The sequence below is a fragment of the Microchirus variegatus genome (genome assembly GCF_963457635.1).
Source record: "Microchirus variegatus genome assembly, chromosome: 2".
Classification (NCBI taxonomy): Eukaryota; Metazoa; Chordata; class Actinopteri; order Pleuronectiformes; family Soleidae; genus Microchirus; species Microchirus variegatus.
Window position 1 is genome coordinate 19,546,138 of NC_139803.1, and position 24,048 is coordinate 19,570,185.

The following is a 24,048-nucleotide window of genomic DNA, read 5'->3' on the forward strand; positions in this document are numbered from 1 at the left end:
TGTGAGTGAGTGGCGTGAGTGAGCTAGCCCGTGAGCGGAAGTCGGGGTTTTGTTTATATGTGTGCCGGTGAATGAATAGTGACGGCGACCGGAGCAGATAGTGAGCGTGTTGAATGTTACTGTGCAATCAGCTAATAAAGCCAAATTCTCTTAAGCAAAACCGGCCTGTCATGTGTGTGCCATCAGGAGATAAAGCAGGAAAGATTAACAGACGAATTAATTAATAATGTGTTCGTCTTGATTTCAAACTACAAGAGCTGCCACGAACAGCTCTATTATCCACTGGCTGTAGCTCTATCCTACCGGTAAGTTTCACTTTACGTTAGTTTGTTTACTTGACTGGACTTGTTTAGGTGCTACTGGTTAGCAGATGAGAGGCTGACAAACTCCGATCTATCTGGCTGCTTCAGCTAAGTTAACGTAAATGTAGGCTAACGTTAACTTAGCCGTAACGTTAACTTAGAGCATGTCAGCCTTAAATCTGCTAACCAGCACATAAACAAACCGTCAAGTATACAAACTCACGTAAATTTACCGGTAGGATAGAGCTATAGTCAGTGGTTCAGGAAGCCAACACCAAGCCGGCAGATCCTGTATCTGCGCTCGATTGTTCTTCCATCATCCTTAATGAGCAGACATTACCCGGATGTCTGTCACAGTAATTTGAACATGAATTTTGAGAACTGAATCTGAATTTTGAGAACTGAATCTGAAGATATATGGAGTGTTGAATTTGAAAAATTCAATTTCAAATTATATTCAGATTCAGTTTTTCAATGCAATAATTAAAATTAAACAATACAAATTCAAATTATGTAATTCAAATTCAGTTTTTAATGCAATTATTCAACTTTAGCAATTCAAATTCAAATATAAATGATTCAATTTCAGTTTCTGATGGCACATATTTCAGCCCATACAAACTGTTCAAGCTGCTGAACTCATGCAAACGGTTCTGCAGCCTGAGAAAACGCACAGAAAGACTAAGGAGGAGCTTTTATCCCCAAGCATAAGGCTCCTCACACATGCCTCTCACCTGATAGATCTAACTATGGACAATTTGCACTACTGCTATACTGCACTTTATCTTCACTGTCACTTTTTCCCCGTCATATATTTATATTTTTGTCATAGTTAAGTTAATTTTAAGTTTAAGTAGTCCTGCGTCGTGGGTGGGGGGGGCCCTAGGCCTCCGTATGCTGGGGCTCGCTGGGCCCCTATGGGTGGGCTTGGCCCCTGCAGGTGGCGGGGGGGCCCCGCTAGAGTCGCTCCCCAGTGAGGTGGGGGGGGGCGCTCGCTGCGGCGCCCCGGCGTTGCCCTGGGGTGGACCGACGCATCTCTTTTCCCCTGGGCGGGTAAGGTGGTAGAGGCGGGTGGGCTTCCTGGCATGGGGGGTCCCGGGGACTGGGGGGGGGGGGGGGGCTGGCCCGGCCTGGGCTGTCTCCTAGCGGTGGGTGGGGCGGGGGCCTGGACTGTCATGGCGGATGCCGTGCTGACCTGGCTACGGGTCCTGCTGGCGTCCGGGGTGCGGCGCTCACTGTTGGCTTCCCCCCCCGGGGGGGCGGGGGCGGACCTGGCCCTGCCGCACCGGTGGTGCCTGTGGAGAGCTGCGGCGTCGCCCCGGTCTGAGCGGACTGGCCTCTGCTGGGCTGGGGGGCTGGGTGGGCGGGGATACACGGTCTGCTAGTCAGGAAGCTAGCAGCCGGCCCGGGTGGCCAACCTTGCCTGCCCTCCGTGCTCCCCCACCAGATCTGGTATATCACTCTCACACACACAACTAGGGTATTGGGGGAGATACAGGAAGACCATTGGGGGGGTTGGGGGGCGGGCCCACCAAGTAGTGGGCCAATCCACCATCTTCCCCTCCAGGGGTCTGCGCTCTTCCCCAATATTTTATGGCATATTAGACACTAGGGCCTGGGGGTGGGGTGGGGCATATCGACTACCCCGCTGTCAGCAAGCAGCGGGGTGTTGTCACCTCATCCTCCCCCCCACATTTTTAATGCATACTAGATACCAACATCCCCCATACACACATCCCACAGCACACATACATACACACCACACCACATCCTGGTGGGGGGGACCTCCCGGGTACCTGTGTCCCGCCCGCCTCCCGGCTGGGCTGGGGTCGTTGGTTTGGGCTGGGGGGCGGTTGTGGAGCTCCGGGGCGCTGGCGGCTGCGGCGGGTAGTTGGGTCGGCTGTCGGTCTGTCGGGGGGAGCCCCGGGGGACCTGGCCGTGGCTCTCCATGACCCCTGGGAAGGGTGATGGTGGGCGGCGGGCTGGTCGCTCGGCGGGGGCTGACTTTGGGCGCCCTGCCCTGGGTGGACGGTGGGTCCCTGTGCCGGGTGGGCGTGGGGTCCGCTGTGACAGGTCTTACGGCCTCTGACCCATACCTGCGTGAGGGGGCTTGCCCGGGGCGGATCCAGGACCCTGCTGCCTCCTGTTCCTTGGGGGCCCCCGGCTGGGATCCCTACATGAGCCTCTGCCGGCTCCCCTCTGGGGGGGAAGTCGTGTGGTTGGCTCCGGGGTAGGCGTCGGGGATAGCTGTGGCGGGCTCCGGCCTGCCTCCTGGGGGGGCGTTCTGGGGGAGGCTCTACTGTCCCTGGTGATGGGCTGGGCTGCCCTGGGGGCCTGGGTGGGTCCCGGGTGTGGGGACCTGGGGCCTCAGGACCTGCCTCGGCGTGTGGTGGGCTGGTCTGTGCTTGTGGTGCCGTCGTCTCCTGCCCCCTCGGGGCGTGCTCTGCGCGTGGGGGGCGCCGGCTCTGCGGCGCCCTGACCTGGTCCTGTGCGGGGTGGACTCGCGGCTGGCCCTGGGTCGGGCGGCGGCGGGTATCTCTGGGCCCGGGGGGCTGGTGGACGCCCCGTGTGCCTGGGTTACCGCCGGTCTCCTTCCGGGGGGCTGGGGGGCGGCGACACGGTTTCACCACCGATTCCCGACCACACCAAGTGACAACCTCCGCACATACATATATATGGATGCGCGAATACACAGACATACAGATACACACACAGACAAACTCTGGTTCATGATAGAACCAATATAAACTGATACAACCGTTATAAACAAGATCACCTTATCTATATGTGGTTGTGAACAAATTCTAATGGTACTGTAATACAAATGCATATCAGTGTTATTAATGTTGTAATGTTGTCATTACTGCCTTAGTGTGTTATGCTACTAATTTCTATCTAGTGTCTCTCTTTCCCTCCCTCTCTCCCTCCCTCCCCCTCTCTTATCTCTCCCTCTTTCTCCCCATCTCTCTCACACCTCCCTTGTCTGTCTACCCACCCTCACCCCCACCCCCCCTGTCTGGCCCGGTCCTCCCACACAACCTAATAAATAAAAAATAAAAATAAATACATAAATAGCAGGACGGGCATTACAGCGCTGTAATCACTCGCCCTGCAAACAGCAAAATCTGTTCAACACCAACAGACATGCAGTCAACCATAGTGCATGCCCAAGGTACTGGACAGGACAGGTTAAAAAAAAAAAAAAAAAAGTTAATTTTAAGTTAATGTTCAGTCTAAAATTTACAACAAATTCTAATTCTAAATTTTCATTTCACTGTGTGTTACCGTGTAACATATACATGTGACAAATAAAAAAAACCTTGAATCCTTGAATATGACCACTGCTACTACTGGACCAGGACCTGCTAATATTCCCACAGCTACTCTCCTCTTGATTCACCAGCAATCTAAGCTACTGTTGATTTAGCTTGTAATCCAAAACCAGCCATCAATAGCCCAATCCAAAATGACTAGTAACAATCAATAGCAATTTGTCTCCAACCAAAGCTTTCCTCCCATACACCTGTGCAATTGATTTAAACATAACATAATATTGTGTATCACTGTCCATTATGTTCCTAAATCCCTCTACCTCATCAACATAGTCTCACTCCTGTGTAGTCACCATACTGTAGGCTACATAATACTACTACCAAACATGTAATAGTCTCATCATGTTTACATGATGAGTTCAAATAATATAACTGTTATATCAGGGACTTTGGTGATTCATGCAGGGCCACAAATGCTCAAGTAATGTTTGCTTGTCTTTTACTTCAGGTTTTCCTCACTTCTGTGCTGGCATGTTCCGTTGTTGGGGTCGTGAGACCTTCATATCACTGAGAGGTCTGCTCTTGCTTACTGGCAGACACCTGGAGGCTCGGTGAGTCTGAGTCTGCCACACAACTAATGGAATACATCCACAAAAATATGTTTTACTATTGAAAGAGCATCATGTTTATAGTTTACAACAGATACTATTTCTTCCAGGTCTTAGAGTCATGACCTATACATTCCATATTAATTTTGCCCATGACTGATGAATGTTAAATGGTTAATGAATAACAAGAAATGCTAACACTTATTGTGTGCAAAACTTTCACCTCATCATTGGCGCAATAATAGATTTCTTCTCAGATTTATAACTAATACTATTTTTAAATTTCAAAGACAATCTTCTTCCTGTTAACACCATGACAAACAACAATCATATGTGAACTCTTATGTGAACAGTTAGAGCCCATAATAAGAGTAAAGTAATGATACTGGATTTGAATGTACACTCACACCTTGTCATTGAATCACTGTTCCTGTAACATGTTGATCTCTCTTCGCTGGACTGAGCATGTCCTGTTTTTCCACAGGAACATCATACTGGCATTTGCAGGAACTCTGTGTTACGGCCTGATCCCTAACCTGCTGGATGAGGGTGGCAGCGCTCGCTACAACAGCAGGGATGCTGTGTGGTGGTGGTTGCAAAGTATCCAGGAGTACTGCACAATGGTGCCTGATGGCATCTCCATTCTAAATTGTCAAGTCTCCAGGATTTACCCCAACACCCTGTCTGAGCATCAGCCTGGAGGAGCTTTAGTAAGACTGTGTGCTGTGCTCTATAAGTGTCCTCTCTGTGTACATCACACCACAATCAAATGATAAATCCATAATCAAATGATAAATGACCATAAAAAAACCAAGAGTAGTTGTGTTAATAGTGTTTTCGTAAAGCACCCAACTACAAACTTGACCATGCACTGTATTAGAAGAATGGTTTGTGTATATATATGTGTATGTATATATGTGTGTATGTATATATGTGCACATATAATAATAATTTAAGCCAAGTCCAAACTACACAAATCACTGTGTTGGGGATCAACAATAGTGGCAATAATTTGATTGATAAAAATCTAAATTAAAAATTACAAATGTTTCTTTTTTTATTAAAGGGGATATATTATGCAAAATGTACTTTATATAACACACGCAATGTTGACTTCCGCAGGGTATCTGACGTCAGACTGTTCTATTCTTGGCTGCACAGTGCAGCACAGAATTATACACAAACTTCCAGCTTCAGAGGATTTATGTGTCTAGTTGATACAATTTAAATATATCCGGAGCCTCAGTGACACCAACTTAGTTTCCTGTGTCTCATTTGCATTTAAAGAGACAGGCACTCCGACCGTTCAGAACAGACTGCTTTGGCAGGGTGATTGAGCTGCTATGGTGCTTCATTCAGGTATTTTGACCATAGCATTACACAGACATGTTCATTAGCACACCACGGAACTAGGTTAACTTGTAGAAATAGGGTATAATATGAGTCCTTTAAATATTTTGAACATTTTAGATCGGGGCACCACCCTAAAACATTCAATCTATGCCTTTAAAATCAGTCTAAATAATCACTATAATTGATTATAATATCAAAAGATATCCCAATTAAACAGGATTGAAGGTATGAATCCGAGCACTGACTCTCTCAACCTTCGTTTGTCACAGTATTAATGTACAAAAGACTCAGCATTCCTTTAAGTGAATAAAAAGTAACAGTTTATTGAATCAAATAACAAAAATCCATTAAAAAATGTGATTCACTGAAGTTAAATAACCCAAAGTCAATTAACATTAATGCATAATGAAAATTTTGTAATTTGAATCAATACATTTCACTTACTAAAGCTAAAATCAGTCACACAAGCTATAAACAACATAAACACCAGTGTGTGTATGTGTTAGTGTTAGTGTGTGTGTGTGTGTGTACGCCTTAACCGTGTCGCCTACGCCTGCAATAAAGACTGAAAAGATGGTCCGATACACGTGCATACAGACACGTATTGCGAGTACACCAAATAATGACGGGTGATGAGTGATAAGTGTCATGCCACGTGCAAACGCAGCAGACGTCTGTGCGCAAAACCTTTCATTTTATTTAAATGATTATTTTACATGCACACTGTCCTGAAGAAAAAATAACAAGTTACATATAAACATGGATAATTGTGGTGGTAAAAATAAATATAAAACAAAATACTCACTTTATACGGAGACAGCCATTTGACACGTTGATAGGGTCCACTTGGAAAATGGAGAACGGATTTTTTACAGCTCAGTGAAAACCTGAGGGAGGGAAGCACATTTTTAAAAAAAATATTACTGCTTTTCTAGCAACAGAAAGCCACATGCAAATCAATGAAGTATTCCTTTAACAGTCACGTGTTTGAGGCGTAATTCTGTCTGCATATAGGCCTTACTCGTAAAGAACAATAGATTACAGACTCAGGCTTATGCCCCAACAACTGTGTATTCCACACTACATGGCATGTTGTCACATGATTGGGGGTCTTTGCAATCTTTTGTTCACATTACATAAATGACCAGCAACAGTCACACTGCTTGATCTTCCGCCAGAAGGACGTACGAGCCACCACTAGTCTGTGTCATCATTAGAAACACGTGGTCACACAAGCACGTGATAAATGACACAGGGAGCCCAGGCTTAATAATCAAGCCTTGGCGTTAAATTATTTAACTCTCTGAGCTCAGCTTTTATTGTTGCAGTGCTCTCTGTGATGTGTATTTTTTGTTGTACTTGTCTTTTTCTTTCTACCTTGTTTTCTGTTAACATTTGAGTTACAGTCATTTCATACTGGGCTCTAGTTTCCTGGGGTGGCTTAAGTCATTCCAATTTGCAGCATGGTGGAACTAAGTTCATCACTCACTATCTTTCCGTGCAGGGGTCAAACAGACAGATACATAATAATAATTATTATTATTATTACTATTATTATTATTAGGCTATTTGACAACTCGACCGACATCATTTTTATATGCTACAAATATACCCTTCTGGGAAGGAAGTGAGGTGCGCTGAAGGGAGGCTTATACCTGGAGCCAGACTTCCTGACAACGGTGCAGGTTTTCCTGAACAGAGGGAACTGCCACTTCGTCCTCCTGGAAATTGGGTGGCTGATAGCCGAGGGAAGACATGAATGGTGAAACTCCGGTGGAAGCAGACGTTAGGGAATTGTGGGCGTATTTCACCCACGGGAGGAAGGTACGACAGTCCACCACTGTGGGGTGACGGGCGGCAACACATCACAGGGCGCTCTCCAGACTTTGATTGGCCCTCTCCGTCTGGCCGTTAAACTGGGGATGATAACTGGAAGATTGGCTGGTGGAGGTGCCCGGGGCGGACCAGAAGGCCTTCCGTACTTGGGAAGCGAACTGGGGGCCTCGGTGGGACACAATGTCGGAGGGAACCCGTGGAGCCTGAAGACGTGGTTCACCAGCAATTCTCCGGTCTCAGTAGAAGAGGGCAGTTTAGGGAGAGGGATAAAGTGCAACGCCTTGGAGAAACGGTCGACAACGGTGAGGACGGTGGTGTTGCTGTGTGAGGTAGGAAGACCAGTGACGAAGTCAACGGTGATATGGGACCAAGGACGACTGGGAATGGACAGCGGGTTGAGGAGACTAGCTGGAGGACGGTTGGATGATTTGCCTCGGGCGCAGATGGAGCAGGCGGAGACGAAGGTCGTGGTGTCTTGAGACATGGAGGGCCACCAAAAACGCTGTTTTAGGAAATGCAGTGTACGGGCGGTTCTAGACAAGGTGGATCTGGGGAGAATTGACGAGAGAGAGCGTTCCTGGAGCTGGGGCTGAAGGTGAGGGAAAAGTTGAATCGGCCCAGGAAGAGGGCCCAACGAGTCTGCCGGGAGTTGAGCCGCTCTGCATTTTGAAGGTAAGGGAGGTTTTTGTGATCTGTCCACACAATAAATGGGTTAGCAGCCCCCTCCAGCCAGTGTCAACTGGCAGCAGTTCTTGGTTCCCAACGTCTTAATTCCTCTCGGCGGGGAAGAGGCAACGACTGAAGAATGCGCAGGAATGGAGTTTCTGGTCTCTGGAGTTGCGCTGGGAGAGGACCGCTCCCGCTCCGGTGTCGGAGGCATGTACCTCCATAAAGAATTTCAGTTCTGGATCGGGATGGGACAGGATTGGAGCAGAGGTGTATTTTAGGACCTGAATGTAGACAGACAGCGAGAGTGGTAAATGATCAGAATATATATTTATTTACTGAATAATTTACTTGTCTTAGATCGATTAGTCTGGTAGCGGCGTCGTTGTTCTGGGATGAGTGATCAAAAACCCTTCGTAAATCACTGTAGAAAGCGTTAAATGTGACTGAAGGCGAAGGGGTTTTGTTTAAAACCTCTCTACCAGAGAGTAAATTGACCAGAAAGGCTATCTTAGCACTGCCGGTGGGATAGGTAGTTGGTTGGAGGTTGAACACTAGGGAACACTGGAACAAGAAACTCGAGCATTTACATATCTCGCCGGAAATACCGTTCCGGAATGGGGACGTATGGTTCACATGACACAGTAGCAGAAACGGGAGCTTAAGTAGCTGCTAGGCTAGGTATAATGTTAGTAGGCGAATGACTGGCTGTTGATTGTTGAACAAATGAAGTTAGGCTAGTGGAGAGATCGCGAACAGCTGTGGCTACTTCAGAGGTTTTCGTGACAACCGATCATAGCGCGCTGGGCTGTTAAATCCTGGCTGAGGACGTTGCTGTCTGCCGGGTCCGTGTTTAGTCAGATCGTTATGTTAAGGATTCTTAATAAAGAATCGACAGCGTATTTTAGGACCCGAATGCAGACGGACAACGAGAGTGGTAAATGATCAGAATATATATTTATTTACAGATAAAGAATAATAAAGCAATAGGTGAATGTGTATGTAGTGGTGCAGCTGCAGCGGGTGAGGTCAGTTGCAGCAGAACGAGAGTCAGAGTGAGTTTGTTGGTTCCGTCTCGAAACAGACTCACTCAGAGCTGGTGTTCTTGGAGAGAGCCGAATGTGACGATGACGATGATGATTAGTGCCACTCACCGAGTGGATGAAAAGGAGACGACGGCAGAGTCGAGCGGAGGGGATCCCAGGAGAAAGGTGCTGATGAGGATCCGTGTCACTTGTGGAGCAGGAGGTGAGTAGACGACGGTGGAGTTGAGTGACAGAAAGCCCAGGAGAAAGGAGGAAGTCGCTGACAAGGGTCCATGTCTCTCGGGGAGCAGGAGACGTGGCGACCTGAGGACAAGTGAGGTTAGTTTCCAGGAAGTAGGAATCCAGCGTTCAAAGACAAGACTTGGACTTTACCAGTAGGTATAGAACAATGATCTGACGCTGGAGAGCTGGCGGCTCCGGCTTAAGAAGGCTCCTGATTGCACATCAGGAGCAGCTGGGGCGGAGCAGCGCAGGTGGAGCTGATCACCAGCGTTTTCACTGAAAGTAGGTCAACCACGCCTCCTACAGAGAGAGAGGGAGAGAGAAACACGAAGCAGCAGGGCAAACCCTAATAATAATAATGAATGTTGTGTGGTGAAAGTGGGATCATGTCATATATGACATATACATAATGATCTTTATGACGAGGCTCGAGTACAGTCGTAATGAAATACAGGGTATCCGAGTAGACTTTAGTAAAACGTGTTGACAGATTCTCAAGAGCGCACTTTTCATAGTTTTCACTCTGTGGTCTCAATCTTTGTGTAGAAGACACTTTGCTGGCCGTCTGTGCGATCACACAGCCAGTCGTACAGGATGTCTCTAGTGCACATGTATGCAAGCGTATAAGCAAAAACAGAATCACATGTAGGCTGCTATAGTAACAACAGCTGAGACTTTGTGATTTAGATTTAGTTTAATATATTTCACAATAAGCAACATAGAGGGAATGAGGGAATTGTTGAACACACTATCAAACACACATCAAGCTGAAAAATCATGTCGTGTAAACAAGGCTTTAAAACAAAGTTTTTGAAGCTATGTAAAAATAAAATATTAATGACCCCGGCCTTTTGCATTGCTAACTATGGAGTGTTTTTATTTTTGCTTCAGGATCAGCCACTGTATGACATAATCCAGGAGGCTATGCAGAGTCACATGCAGGGAATCCAGTTCAGAGAGATCAACGCATGGCCACACTTTGATCACAACATGACTGAACAAGGTATTGGACTCTCATTTAAAATACTATAACAGGGCGTCCGCTGGGTCTTAAAAAGTGTTAAAAGTTTATAAATCAATTTTGGGAAAATTATGTTCGTACAATTTGACTGCATGAATGTATTTTCCTCCCCGCATTTGTTAAAATCAACGATGCACAGGCATGCTCGCCCTGCAAGATTGGCTCGGGGCCACGTGCATACACGTGGCGTTATCCATCTAGTAAACGCATTCCTCCTCGCGAAAAATAATATCCAAAATCGCATAAAATAAACTCCAAAATAGTCAGACAAAATTTAAGTTAATTGCAAACTAAAACTGTTTTGTAAGTTAAATATGTGTTGCTGATTACAGCTTGAAGTGGAGATAAGGTCTAACAATATTTTGAGAAGATCTTGAAAAAGGCTTACAAAGAAATGAACTTCAGGATTCCTGTATATAACCTGTAGAAACAGTATGCACTGTATTAGTAGCATTGTGAACGTCACCACCGCAGTTACATGCGTCTGTTGAAATGAAACATTTGTTAACTATGTTCATTCGGGATTAAAGCTATAGCATTACAATATAAAAACATCTGTGACTCATCAACATTAATCTAAAATAAATATTCAAACCACATTTGTTTTAGCAGGAACAAGTGGAGGACACATGGTCTGTATGTATGTGTAAAACAGAAATGCATGGGTGATGTCTGTCAAATCTTTTAATTATCAAAGCTGTAGTGAACAGGATTGCTAGACAAACCAAGAAAAATACTGGTCCTGTGAATCCTGAGGTCCACTCATCAGATGAGCATAGACAGATGCACTCTTGTTTCATACATAACAGATGACCTGAGTCTATCTCTGAAATTCTCTGATGATACTGACCTGTGTTTTGTGGTTATTGGCTCAGCCTTTTAGACTCTTTAATAGTTGTTGCCAGTGCTAGAGTAACAATCATTTCGCCAAAGGGGCCTTTATGAAGAGTTGGTCTTGAAGTCAATTGAAGCACCCTCTCTGTCTCCCTCTCTCTGACCAACTCTGTGATTGGTCAAATGTTGCTACAGATTTAGTTGTGTCAGACCAGAAGTGTTACAATATGTTTTCCCAGTGCAGTAATTATTTTAACTGTGATTTGTTTGACTCACATAAACTAGTCACATGACCTATCACATCATTAATAGCAGCCTGCCTCATTAGGATTCAATGTAGAGGCAGGAGTTGACCACAGCACTGGATTCATCTATGGAGGAAACCGTTTCAACTGTGGAACTTGGATGAACAAGATGGGTGAAAGTGAAAGGGCGCACAACAAAGGAATCCCTGCTACACCCAGGTACCTTTTCTCTCATCTTTGTTTGTCTTGAAAAAATGGACACGATTATGTTGCCAATAAAAGACTTGGCTGTGGAAGTACACACTTGTTTGTCCAACATTCCATACTATCATATTGCAAAACAGTAAACCTAGAAACCAGTCTAACCTGAAAGGTTCTCCGTATAGAAAGAATGAAAACGACCCAGTAATGTTCTTGTGTGTCAGATCTGTTACACGGTTTGCACGATTAAAGTTCCACAGGTATTAAGCAGGAAGGCCTCTTGGTGTGTGTGGGCATTTACGCAATTCACTGAAGCACATCCAAGAACATGGTTAAGTTTACTGCATCTTTTATGTATTAGGGATGGTTCCACGGTGGAGATAGTGGGTCTGTGTAAGTCTGCTGTACACTGGCTTATGAAGCTCCACAACAATGGGCATTTCCCCTATGCAGGAGTCGACATATACAGAGAAGGTAAGTTCATTAGTGTTTTTAAGGAAACACACCGGTCAATAATGTTCTGTTTTGTTTTTTTTCCCAGTTAAAATCTTGTCTTAATCAAAAAAAATGTAGCAATGCAACAATGAAGCAGTTTACTTAGGGTTAGGGTTACAGCTGATAGGAAGACAGCGAGCCTTGTTAACAACAATAGGCCTCCACCAAAGTGTAGTTTTACATAGCAGCACTTTTAAACCACTGGAGCAAAGAACTTTACCTGCTTATATTTATTACCATCTTACATAATTTGATGTTGCTGAGTTATGGTCTGGTCATTTGATGTAAACTTTAGTTTTAATTGAACATAAACAGTTTTTTTGTGTTTGGTCCCATTCCTTGGCTTTATCTGAGACTCCCTTATTCAGATTAATGCAATTTCTTAAAGATGACACTGGATGGTGCTGCAGTGACCCATTATTCTTGGACTGTTTCCATCCCTCCAGCCTTGCATTCATGTTCACATTAGATCAACTGGAAAGGTTGAATGAAAGTAAATTAGTAATAAGTAATAACAGCAAACAGTTTGTTTCAATTTTCTGCTTTCCCTTCTTTAAGTATTTCTGGCCATTTAACTTTAAAGATGAGTGGATTTTACTGTCTCTATGACCAGCTTTAAACCATCTGTTTGAACCTAAATGCTTGATTTCAGGACAGACATCTTCTGTGTCATATGTGGAGTGGGATAATAAGATCCAGGAAAACTTTGAGAAGAAGTTCTACATTTCCCATGATCCCCAGGACCCTGAAGAGATACACCCAGAGCTGGTCCACAAAAGAGGCATCTACAAGGACAGTTTTGGGGCTTCCAGTCCCTGGTGTGACTACCAGCTCAGGCCTAACTTTCCTATTGCCATGGTGGTGGTAAGTAACTGAGCCTATTTATTTTTTCAGTCTAAGCTTTAGTTTCCATCAGTCAGTTTCCATTGAAAAATAATGAAGACCTTAATGACTTTCTACTTGAAGAAAATTTCAGGGGAGGGCAATGTTATCTGATAATGATTAAGGTGACCCATTCAATAGTTGCATAAAGCAAGACAGTATCAATTTGTTAGGTGATTAACAATCCTCATTGTGTCCACTAGATGGCAACTTGATAAACAAATATTATTTACATGAATCTAATGTATGATGTAAAACATCTAAACAGGACACAAGATGTGTCCAGCAACCACATAAAGACAGGGGCAGCATATTAAGTCAAGTATTTATTAACTGACCAAGGATCAAGAGCTTTCACAACCTTTACCAGATACATCCAACAAACATACATGACAAGATAGTGCAGTCAAATTATTCATTAAGTGTAAAGGAAAGTGCAGAATTTGATCTTTAGATGTGTTGATAAATGCATCTTACAATACTCTCTTACACAAAACAGTCCGATTGTCTGATTTGCGTAAAGTTTAACCTGCAGTTAAACCCTGAGCAGAGCAATACAAACATCAACAATGTTAGCAAACAAGCTAACGAACGTAGCTTCAAATGACTGCTGTCCGCTGCTACGAGCCATAAACAGCTAACACGTATGAAAGCGTGAACTCCGTGGCACTGGTCAAACTACTTATCCGTTAGTGCTGGGACCGATTAAACGAGCACAATCCTCCGTGTATTTTTAAAACAGTGAGCTTCGCTTCGATGAGAACGCCGCGAGCAGAGACGAACAACTTATCGAGAGACGTGAAGTGAAGAGAAGTTATCCCCTCCTCTCTTTGCTCAATTTACATATGACGTAAGCACGTTAGTGCATGCACATAAATCCTCATTAAAATGTATTGGAGGGTATGTTTTTCTAAAAAAAAGTTTTTAACATGAGAGTCAATGGGAGAATTTTTGGGCAATTCTTCACGTCAGTCAAATCGCCCCAGAAGAGGCGGAACCATAAAACGTGGCTTGAATCTGACGATTCTGATTGGACAATGACAGACAATATGTCTGGAACACTGATAATAACTACATTTGCTGGCAGAGATGCTGAAAGAAATATTAGTACCAAAGATCTTTGGAATTGCTGAGGAAAAAAAATTCTCTTTCTCCTCCTAGTTGGGAGGGCGTCACCCAAATCGTCCCTATACATCGGCAGCCCCTGCTGCTGAACATTATTCTTAAAATACCGCTGACCTTTTCCTTGTGTCCCCACTGGCAGCCATGTTTTCAGTAAAAGCAAGCCGCTGTGGGGGGGGGGCATGTACAGTACAGTCAGCAATAACTATGTGTTAGTACCTCATCAAACAACACTTCAAAAACCTAGAAAATCACTTATAAATTATGAGACTAATTCTAATAAAACTTTAAACACTTTATTCCCGATGTAGGTTCCAAGTGAAATAGTACCTTTGCTCAATATCCTAAACTCTGGACTGGTCTATTAAAAAAGAGATCTTGTGTGTGTGTGTGTGTGTGTGTGTGTGTGTGTGTGTGTGTGTGTGTGTGTGTGTGTGTGTGTGTGTGTGTGTGTGTGTGTGTGTGTGTGTGTGTGTGTGTGTGTGTGTGTGTGTGTGTGTGTGTGTGTGCGCGCGAGGCAGGCTCCTGAGCTGTTCACTGTGGACAGAGCTTGGGAGGCTCTAAATGTAGCTGAGCAGAAGTTGCTGGGACCTCTGGGAATGAAGACTTTGGACCCTGAGTTAGTATTAAACACTTGACCTTCACATCAACAGATACATCACAACACAACAGAATCAACAAAATCAATATTGACTTTAATTGTATTTATCCACTAATACAAATACCCAATCTTTTAATACAGTGACTGGCCTGCCCCACACTAGAGGATAGGGCAGATTCCCGTCCTAGAAACAGAGGTTGCATACTTTTGTTTAGAAGCATAACTTGTATGTGCCAAGTCTCCTCAGCCATGACTTCATCCACATTTGTTTTGCCTTTCTCAGCACAAAACAACACACACACAACAGCTACTAACTGACGATGCCTCCATGTCTGTATATATTCTGAAGTGATGTTAATGCATACGACTTTCTGTGAGATCCCAAATCCCTGGAATCTCCTCCATGAAATTGTTTGATTAAACGCCAAGTGTGTGGTCCTGTGTCTTGGCTCAATCGTCTAGTCTGTGCTTTTTCAGGATTAAAACTTTGAACATCGGTTACAAAGTTCTTAATGTATGTGGTCTACCACATTTTTTTAAATCAAGTCATTATCAAGTACATTAGATGTAGAGTTGTTATCAGTTGTTTCTCTATGTTTTGACACACCCAAATAAAGTTTATTTCTTAATCTAAATTACATTTCTTGATTTAAATGGCACTCAATTTGAGACAATATTTTTCCTCTTTCTGCAGTGACATGGTGTATTGTGGAGTCTACGACAATGACTTGGATAATGATAAGTTCAATCAAGCTAAGGGCTTCAACTATCATCAGGGCCCAGTAAGCAAAAATACCATATTCCCCTCCTAGCATGCATAATACAGCTTCTGATTACTTTGTTCTTCTTTTTCAGGAGTGGTTATGGCCTCTTGGCTACTTCCTGCGTGCCAAACTTTACTTTGCTAAGAAAATGGGAAATGAGACGTATGAAAAAAACATCAACCTGGTGAAAAACATTTTGTCTCGTCATGCTGTGCACTTGGAGAGGTCTGATTTCACAATTTGAGATTTTTACCATGTTTATTGAGGTGTGGTAGAGTTTCACAGACTACAAATGTAGGAAATACTAAGAATTGTCTTCTTTCAGGTCACCTTGGAAGGGTCTTCCCGGACTGACTAATGAGAATGGCCAGTGTTGCCCCTTTAGCTGTGAAAGCCAAGCATCATCCAGCGCTACCATTCTGGAGGTCCTATATGATCTTTGACTGCTACACTGGAAACAAAACCTTCAGCAATGGCACCTGCCTACCAAATTAACACAACCCAATGAAAGGTTCAATGAAATCTGTTATTTCTGTATACTTTTCCTGAGAGTACTGGGTCATAAGAGTCACATTTGAAAATGAACTTGTAACATGAATAAAAATTCAAGAATTTACAAATAATTTTTTATTATTGATTCCTGGAAGAAAATTCTCAAATGGATTTTCCATATCATTGAAATGGAATGGCTTCATCGAAATAAATACACAGGTACAGGTATTTCAACAGGTAAAATATGCACACAAGTGTGTGCTCCCACGGACTCAAATCAGTTTCTGGCAGAGAATCACTTTTGAGCATGACACTGGCAGGTATCCATGCAGTAGGCTCTACAAGAAGCTAGTAGCATTATTATAGAGGAAGGTACATATAGAACTAATACCACCAAAGCTAGTTTTCACTTATCACTCGGGGCATCATGTGGTTGCTCTGCTAACCCTAACCCTTTAGGGACAATTCCCTTTGAGTATGACTTAATATTCTGTGGATGGTATTCCTCCTACATAATTGGTAAACTGCCTGCAAGCAAGCGTGTGTGTTAGGTTTTTGACGACCTTCAAAGGACACAAATTTAAAAATCAACTGATGGGATTATACAAAAAAACAAAAGCATCCACACCTAAAAAGAGTCCTCATTGAACACATGACTTCTCATAGACACTCATAATAGGGCTGGGGGATATATCGATATTTAAGATATATCGATATATTTTTTAAATGCGATATGGAATTAGACCATATCGCGTATATCGATATAGTTCAAATTAGCGCTATGATCCTTGCTCCAGACAAGCTGCTGACCGGAGCTCTCTGCACTGCTCCTCCCGCCCCTCTTTCATGCACAGAGAGGGGAGGGGCAGGTACAGACACTCAGCTTCACATGGAGAAAGCAGCAACGTCTGCGGAGCGTGCGGAGAGCGTCTTGGTTAGTAAAAGAAAAAGCAGTGGCTCAATCATTTCTAGATGGTTTGGATACAAATCATCGGACGAGCAACAAAACCACGCTATATGTAGGGAGTGCCATAAGCACGTTGCAGCCAGTGATGGAAGCAATACGAATCTTTTTCACTTTTTCCTAAACTTTATTCTAACCCTAATCCTTAAACCAGGTCTTACCCTCAGAAATCCCTTGTAACGTTATAAGGGTGGGCTCCAATTTCATCACAATGATGGTTTTCAGCCTTAATGTGTCCTCAAAACCATTGAAACCATTATGATTGTGTATTCTTTGCCTCCTCCCATTATTCCTCAGAGCACTCCTCCCTCCTCTCTTTGTTTCCACACAGAACCCACCTGAGCTCCTCTCAGCTGAACACACTCTTTGTATGATCATATGAGTTCTGTTCACTGGCTGTAGACTGGCTGTTTGAAGAGAGTGGAAGTATTGCTTTAGAAATGGACTACATTGTGTTGATACTTGTGTGTGTTGCTCCTGTGGCCAATTGCTACAGCTCAGGTAAAGTTATGGACAGCTGTGAAGACATGAAACCCCACCACTCTGGACTCAGACCGCAGACAAACCCAGCACCCTTCACCGTCACTGCTGACCGTAGCACCTACAGCTCTGGGGAGGAAGTCACAGGTAAACGGCAGACTCCAGGTTGTATTTATCATGATGATGGATGAAACTCAAAACAATATATGGCAAACACTCTTAAAGGGACAGTTCACTCAAATCACTAAACTTTGTTTGTTTTTACCTGTACCTCACAGTGCAGCTAGTTTTTGCATTGGGTTTGTAATTCATATATTTCTGCCTCCACCATAATGCGATGCAACATCGAGTAGGTTAAGTTGTTGAAGGTTTTTTATTGGAATATTATTGAAAATAATTATTGGCATTTTGTTTCTGGACAAAGTCCCAGTGAAACGTGTTTTCTGTGTTTCCTTTTGTCTTTATAAAGCCATTCACCATTAAACCATTATACTTTTATATATTATACAGCAGATTACTTGTATTTGCTGAAGCATTTGTTCAGTCGGTTATTAAGATAATTAATCAATCGACAATTCAGGAATGGCAGAATACTAGTATTAAACTAGTATCTACTTACACAGACATCAGTCTGATACAGTTTCTTTTTTTTGTATGTACCATTTTTAAACAAATTCATAACCAATGATTTGTGAAACATTTGATATATATTCTGCTTCCACAGAGAAAGAAATAAACAATAACAACATGACTTAAAATGCAACTTTTATACTTTGTTACAGGCAACATTTTGTTTCTTCTTTTATCCTACACAGCTGTCATGGACATGTGCACATGACAGCAAGAGTACACTACTCTCACAACCTTATTGAGGCATTTACATAAACTTTTTTTTTTAAATTTGGAATTTTGGGGATTGAGATTGATGAAAGGGTAAAGTGTAAAGTGTGCATGTGCTGTGACAATAAAGATATTGTACATATTCTATTCTAGTGTTCACAGGTCTTGTCAGATTTTACTTACCAGTTTCGGTAAGTCAAATCTGACCTGTGCCAATGGTAGAAGTATTGTGTTCAGAGTGAACACAATACTTCACATTATTATTGTTTCACATTATTATTAGCTTGTTTTACTTGTTCCTTTTATGAATATAACATACACACAATACATTATATATATATATATATAAATAAACATATAAATATACATAAATACATACATATACATATATATACATGCATATACACTCAACAAAATATAAACGCACAAAGAAAAAACGTGTAGTTATTGTTATGTGACAAAACAGAGTAACTATCCAAAAATAACAGTACAAATTTATCAATAAAGTGGCTTTTATTTGCGAGCATTTGGATCAATTTCAAAACAAGAGTCCTCGAGTAATGGCAGGAAGAACACAATGGGGGTCGATGATCCAAGTTTACAAACTTCAATAACCTGTGTGTCCACCATTAGCCTCATGCAGAGCGGTACACACAAAGTTGTCGATCATGGCCTGGGGGATGTTCCTCCTGCAGAACCACTTAAAGTTGGCGGCCGTTCTGAGGAACTGGAACCTGGTTCTCTGTGGTTCCAGTCTCTCTGAAACGAGTCCACAGTCAGCTGACAGTGAAATTGTCACGATTCCACCTGCACCTTCTCCTCAATTTTATTATTAGTGTTGTTTTTTGTGGCTGCTGCTCTTTCCCCTCTCCTCTGACTCTGCAGGGGGCGTGGCTGACCCAGTTCCCAGACACCGGTGATCACTTGCACCTGCGCGGCTCCTCCTCACCTGCACCAGATGTGTAATCAGCGGGGCTTAAAGGCGGAGCCATTTCTCCTCACCGGTGTCAGATCGTTTTCGAACTTACATGGGTAAAGACATGCTGCTAGCTCTCTCGCTGTACTTACCTCACAAAGTTACTTACCCGTTCGTCTCCGCTCCAGGTCGTCACGTCTCCTGCTGGTCTTCAATTCCTTGGCTGTTCCGGTCTCCCTATTCTCCTGGGATCTCCTGTGCCACGTTCGTGAGTTGTTTCCACTCTGGAGTTACGCCGACCTGCCGAGTCACCCCCGCAGTAGCTGCAAGGACAATTTTCCTCCTATTCCTCCATCTATCCCCTATCGCTTCCCACGTTTGGGAAGTCGCTTTTTGTTTTACACTTTTGTAAATAAATTTATATTGTTTTGAAATAGTCACCTCCGTCTCCGTCTGCTTTCGGGTCCACGCCATTAATCATTACATAACGATCTGACCAACATGGACCCGGCGGACTTTGACGCATTAAAACAGGCTATTTCCGCCCAGGGCGCACTCATCGGGCGCCATAGTCAGATGCTTGCCGAAATCTCCCTTTCACTCCGCGAACTTTCAGCTAATGCTGCTAGGTCGGCTAACCCTCCCGTAGCCTCCGCCACGTCCGTTTCCGCTAGCGTGGAGCGGGTAGTTGCGGCTAGTAGCGCTGACTTAGCCACTTCCGCTAGTTCGCCGCGGGAACCTTTTGTCCCCATCCCCGAACGATTCTCCGGGGAGATTGGTAAATGCACAAGCTTCCTTTTTCAATGCTCGCTAGTCTTTAGCCTTCAACCACGCACCTACCCCGATGACAACGCCAAGATAGCCTTCGTGGTAAATTTGTTGTCGGGGCGAGCCGCTCAGTGGGCAACGGCCACGCTATCGCACGCAGCTCCCGCTTCCGTTAGCTACTCGTCGTTCACCACCCAGTTGTGCAAGGTTTTCGATCACTCTCCTCGGGAGTCCGACATCTCCACCAAATTAATCAACACTGAACAGGGCAATTCGTCGGTGGCCGATTTTTCTATTCAGTTCCGCATTCACGCTGCGGAGAGTTCGTGGAACGACGCGGCGCTGCGCGCTATGTTCGTTAGAAATCTGAATAGAGGAATACGCGATGAACTAGCAACACGGAACGACGCCCACGATTTAGATTCACTCATTGCCTTGTGTATCATGCTCGATAATCGCATCCAGGAGAGGGATCGAGAGAGAACGGCGAGTAGCCGGCGCGTCACTAGCCACTCACGTCCCCACAATCCGGTTCCCATTCCTCTGCCCCCTTTTTCTACCTTTCCTGGTTCACCTGAACCAATGCAGCTGGGGCGTACTCGACTCACCTCCGCGGAGCGGACGGTGAGGGTGAGAAGCGGGGCCTGCCTCTACTGCGGCGAACTGGGCCATCAACGGGCAAACTGTCCAGTACGGCCAAAAGACTAAGTCCGCCAACACACGCAGGAGTGTTGGCGGGCGGTGCCGTTTCCTGTCCCGCAAAGAAGCGCGTGATCCTCCCTGGTCAACTCCGGTGGGACCAGAAGTCGGTCACGCTTCCCTGTCTGGTCGATTCAGGCGCGGACGACTGTTTCCTGGACTTAGACACTGCCCTCCAGGCCGGGATCCCCACGATCCCGCTCGAGACTCCGAAGGAGATCCACGACCTCGACGGCAAGATCCTGGCCACAGTCACTCATCGCACCAGACCCATCGCCCTGGTCCTGTCCGGCAACCACCACGAACTGCTTCAATTGTTCCTGATTCCTTCGTCTTCCTCCCCGATCGTGCTGGGCCTGCCCTGGTTGGCGCTCCACAATCCCCGGTTCGACTGGTCGTCTGGGCAACTCTCCAGCTGGAGCGTTCCATGTCACTCCCGCTGCCTCCGCTCAGCACTGCCCGCTCCTTCGACCTCTCCGGTTCCGGTTCCCAAGCCACCAGACCTTTCCACGATTCCGGCGGCGTACCACGACCTCGAGGAGGTGTTCTCCAAGGACTTGGCTCTCTCACTTCCTCCCCATCGACCATACGACTGCGGCATTGACCTGCTTCCGGGGTCCACATTACCTTCCCGACGGCTGTATAACCTCTCCCAGACCGAACGCTCATGCATGGAGGAATACGTCAACCAGTCTCTGGCCGCTGGTCTCATTCGTCCCTCTTCATCCCCTGTCGGAGCCGGTTTCTTCTTTGTTCAGAAGAAAGATGGTACCCTGCGCCCGTGTATCGACTATCGTGGTCTCAATGAGATCACGGTCCACAACAAATACGCGCTGCCGCTTATGGACGCTGCCTTCAGCCCTCTGTGCAAGGCTAAAATATTTTCCAAACTCGACCTTCGCAACGCGTACCATCTGGTTCGCATCAGAGAGGGCGATGAATGGAAGACCGCCTTCAACACGCCAATGGGACATTTTGAATACCTTGTCATGCCTTTTGGATTAACGAACGCTCCAGCAGTCTTTCAGCACCTAGTCAATGACATTCTGCGTGACATGCTGGACAAATTCCTGTTCGTGTATTTGGATGACATCCTCATCTTCTCGGAGTCCGAGCAGGAACACGTCCAGCATGTCCGCATGGTGCTGCAAAGACTGCTGGAGAACAAACTGTATGCCAAGGCAGAGAAGTGCGTCTTCCACGCTTCATCAGTTCTTTTCCTAGGCTTCATTATCGACCAGGGTAAGCTGTCTCCAGATCCGGCCAAGATCAGTGCGGTGAGGGACTGGCCGACCCCCTCCAACCGGAAGCAGCTGCAGCGATTCCTGGGTTTCGCGAACTTCTACCGGCGATTCATCCGGGACTACAGCAAGGTGGCTGGACCCCTCACTCGACTCACCTCTCCGCTGCAACCATTCTGCTGGTCCGATGACGCCGAGAACTCCTTCCAGAGACTCAAGGTACTGTTCACATCTGCACCTATCCTCTCCCACCCTGACTCTTCCCTACAGTTTGTTGTCGAGGTCGACGCCTCCGACACTGGAGTGGGAGCCGTTCTCTCACAACGCTCGCCTGCCGACCAAAAGCTGCACCCATGCGCTTTCTTCAGCCGACGCCTTTCTCCGGCCGAGGCGAACTATGACGTGGGGAACAGGGAGCTGTTGGCGGTCGTGCTGGCACTCCAAGAGTGGCGGCACTGGTTGGAAGGTGCGTCTTTTCCTTTTATCGTTTGGACAGACCATAAAAACTTATCTTATTTACGAGACGCTAAACGTCTCAACTCCAGGCAGGCACGTTGGGCCCTGTTCCTGGGGAGATTTGTTTTTACCCTTACCTTCCGACCTGGGTCAAGGAACGTTAAACCGGACGCACTATCACGACTATTCTCACCTGATCCACCTTCTCTGTCTCCCGAGCCGATCATTCCCCCAGCTTGCATCGTGGGAGCCGCTTCCTGGCCGGTGGAGGAGAGGGTTCGTCTAGCCCAAAGAGAGGAACCAGACCCAGGGGACGGTCCTCCCAATCGGCTCTTCGTCCCGGGCGCGGCACGTTCGGAGGTGTTACAGTGGGCGCATGGCTCTAAGCTCACATGTCATCCCGGCCTCAATCGCACTCTCCGGTTCCTCCGCCAGCGATTTTGGTGGTCCTCCATGCCTCAGGACACTGCCGAGTTCGTCCGAGCCTGTCCCGTCTGTGCCCGAGGGAAAACCTCGAACCGCCCTCCAGCTGGTCTCCTGCAGCCACTCTCCATCCCACGTCGTCCCTGGTCCCACATTGCGGTGGACTTCGTTACCGGTCTACCACCGTCTCGCCTAAACACCACGGTCCTGACGGTGGTGGACCGGTTTTCGAAGTCCGTCCACTATATACCGCTCACCAAGCTCCCAACTGCCATCGAGACGGGGGACCTACTGGTCGAACACGTCTTCAGACTCCACGGGTTCCCGCAGGACATCGTCTCGGACAGAGGGCCTCAGTTCACCTCCCAGGTCTGGAAGGCGTTCTGCTCGGCGCTGGGGGCGTCCACCAGCCTCACGTCGGGCTATCACCCCCAGTCTAACGGCCAAACAGAACGGGCCAACCAGAGCATGGAGAGTGCCCTTCGTTGTGTCGCCGCCCGCCACCCCGCCTCCTGGAGTTCCATGCTTCCATGGGTGGAATACGCGCACAATTCCCTGGTCTCCGCATCTACCGGCATCTCTCCATTCATGGCGACCCTGGGCTACCAACCACCCCTCTTCGACTTCCAGGAGGAGGAGGTCGCCGTTCCTTCTGTCCAGACCTACCTTCGCCGGTGCCACGCGGTGTGGAGACAGGTCCGGTCATCCCTTCAACGATCTTCCATCCAGAGCCAGAGGCAGGCCAATCGCCACCGCATCCCGGCTCCAGACTATCGCCCGGGACAAAAGGTATGGCTGTCCTCTAAAGACCTTCCCCTACAGGTCGAGTCCCGGAAGTTGGCGCCTCGGTTCATTGGGCCGTTCGTCATCGAGCGGATGGTCAACAAGTCCGCCGCCCGCCTGAAGCTTCCTAGAGCTCTGCGAGTCCACCCGACCTTCCACGTTTCACTCCTTAAACCAGTGGAGGAGTCGGACCTGGTCCCACCCTCCAACCCTCCTCCTCCACCCAGGTTTATCGACGGGGGGGAGGCCTACACAGCCAGGCGTATCCTGGACAGCCGACGCAGGGGCCGGGGTCACCAGTACCTCGTCGACTGGAAGGGGTACGGTCCGGAGGAGAGATCTTGGGTTCCACGCCATTTCATCCTGGACAAAGACTTGCTGAGGGACTTCCATCGGACCCACCCGGATAAGCCTGGCCTAGCGCCAGGAGGCGCTCTTTGAGGGGGAGGTACTGTCACGATTCCACCTGCACCTTCTCCTCAATTTTATTATTAGTGTTGTTTTTTGTGGCTGCTG

The 24,048-nt window shown here is 46.2% G+C and overlaps 1 protein-coding gene across 2 annotated transcripts in view; it reads left to right on the forward strand.

The window, feature by feature from the left end:
- LOC310944399 (glycogen debranching enzyme-like) overlaps positions 1–16,057 on the forward strand; it is a 93,106-nt gene extending 77,049 nt beyond the window's left edge. For both annotated transcript variants that reach the window (XM_083910177.1, XM_083910178.1), the window contains exons 24-33: positions 4,083–4,185; positions 4,667–4,892; positions 10,197–10,308; positions 11,489–11,624; positions 11,968–12,080; positions 12,754–12,965; positions 14,627–14,724; positions 15,401–15,488; positions 15,562–15,695; positions 15,796–16,057. In XM_083910177.1, coding sequence (XP_083766303.1) covers positions 4,083–4,185; positions 4,667–4,892; positions 10,197–10,308; positions 11,489–11,624; positions 11,968–12,080; positions 12,754–12,965; positions 14,627–14,724; positions 15,401–15,488; positions 15,562–15,695; positions 15,796–15,913 — 1,340 coding nt within the window. In that variant the 3' untranslated portion in view covers positions 15,914–16,057. The remainder of the gene's footprint in view (positions 1–4,082; positions 4,186–4,666; positions 4,893–10,196; positions 10,309–11,488; positions 11,625–11,967; positions 12,081–12,753; positions 12,966–14,626; positions 14,725–15,400; positions 15,489–15,561; positions 15,696–15,795) is intronic.
- Positions 16,058–24,048: the final 7,991 nt, after the last annotated feature.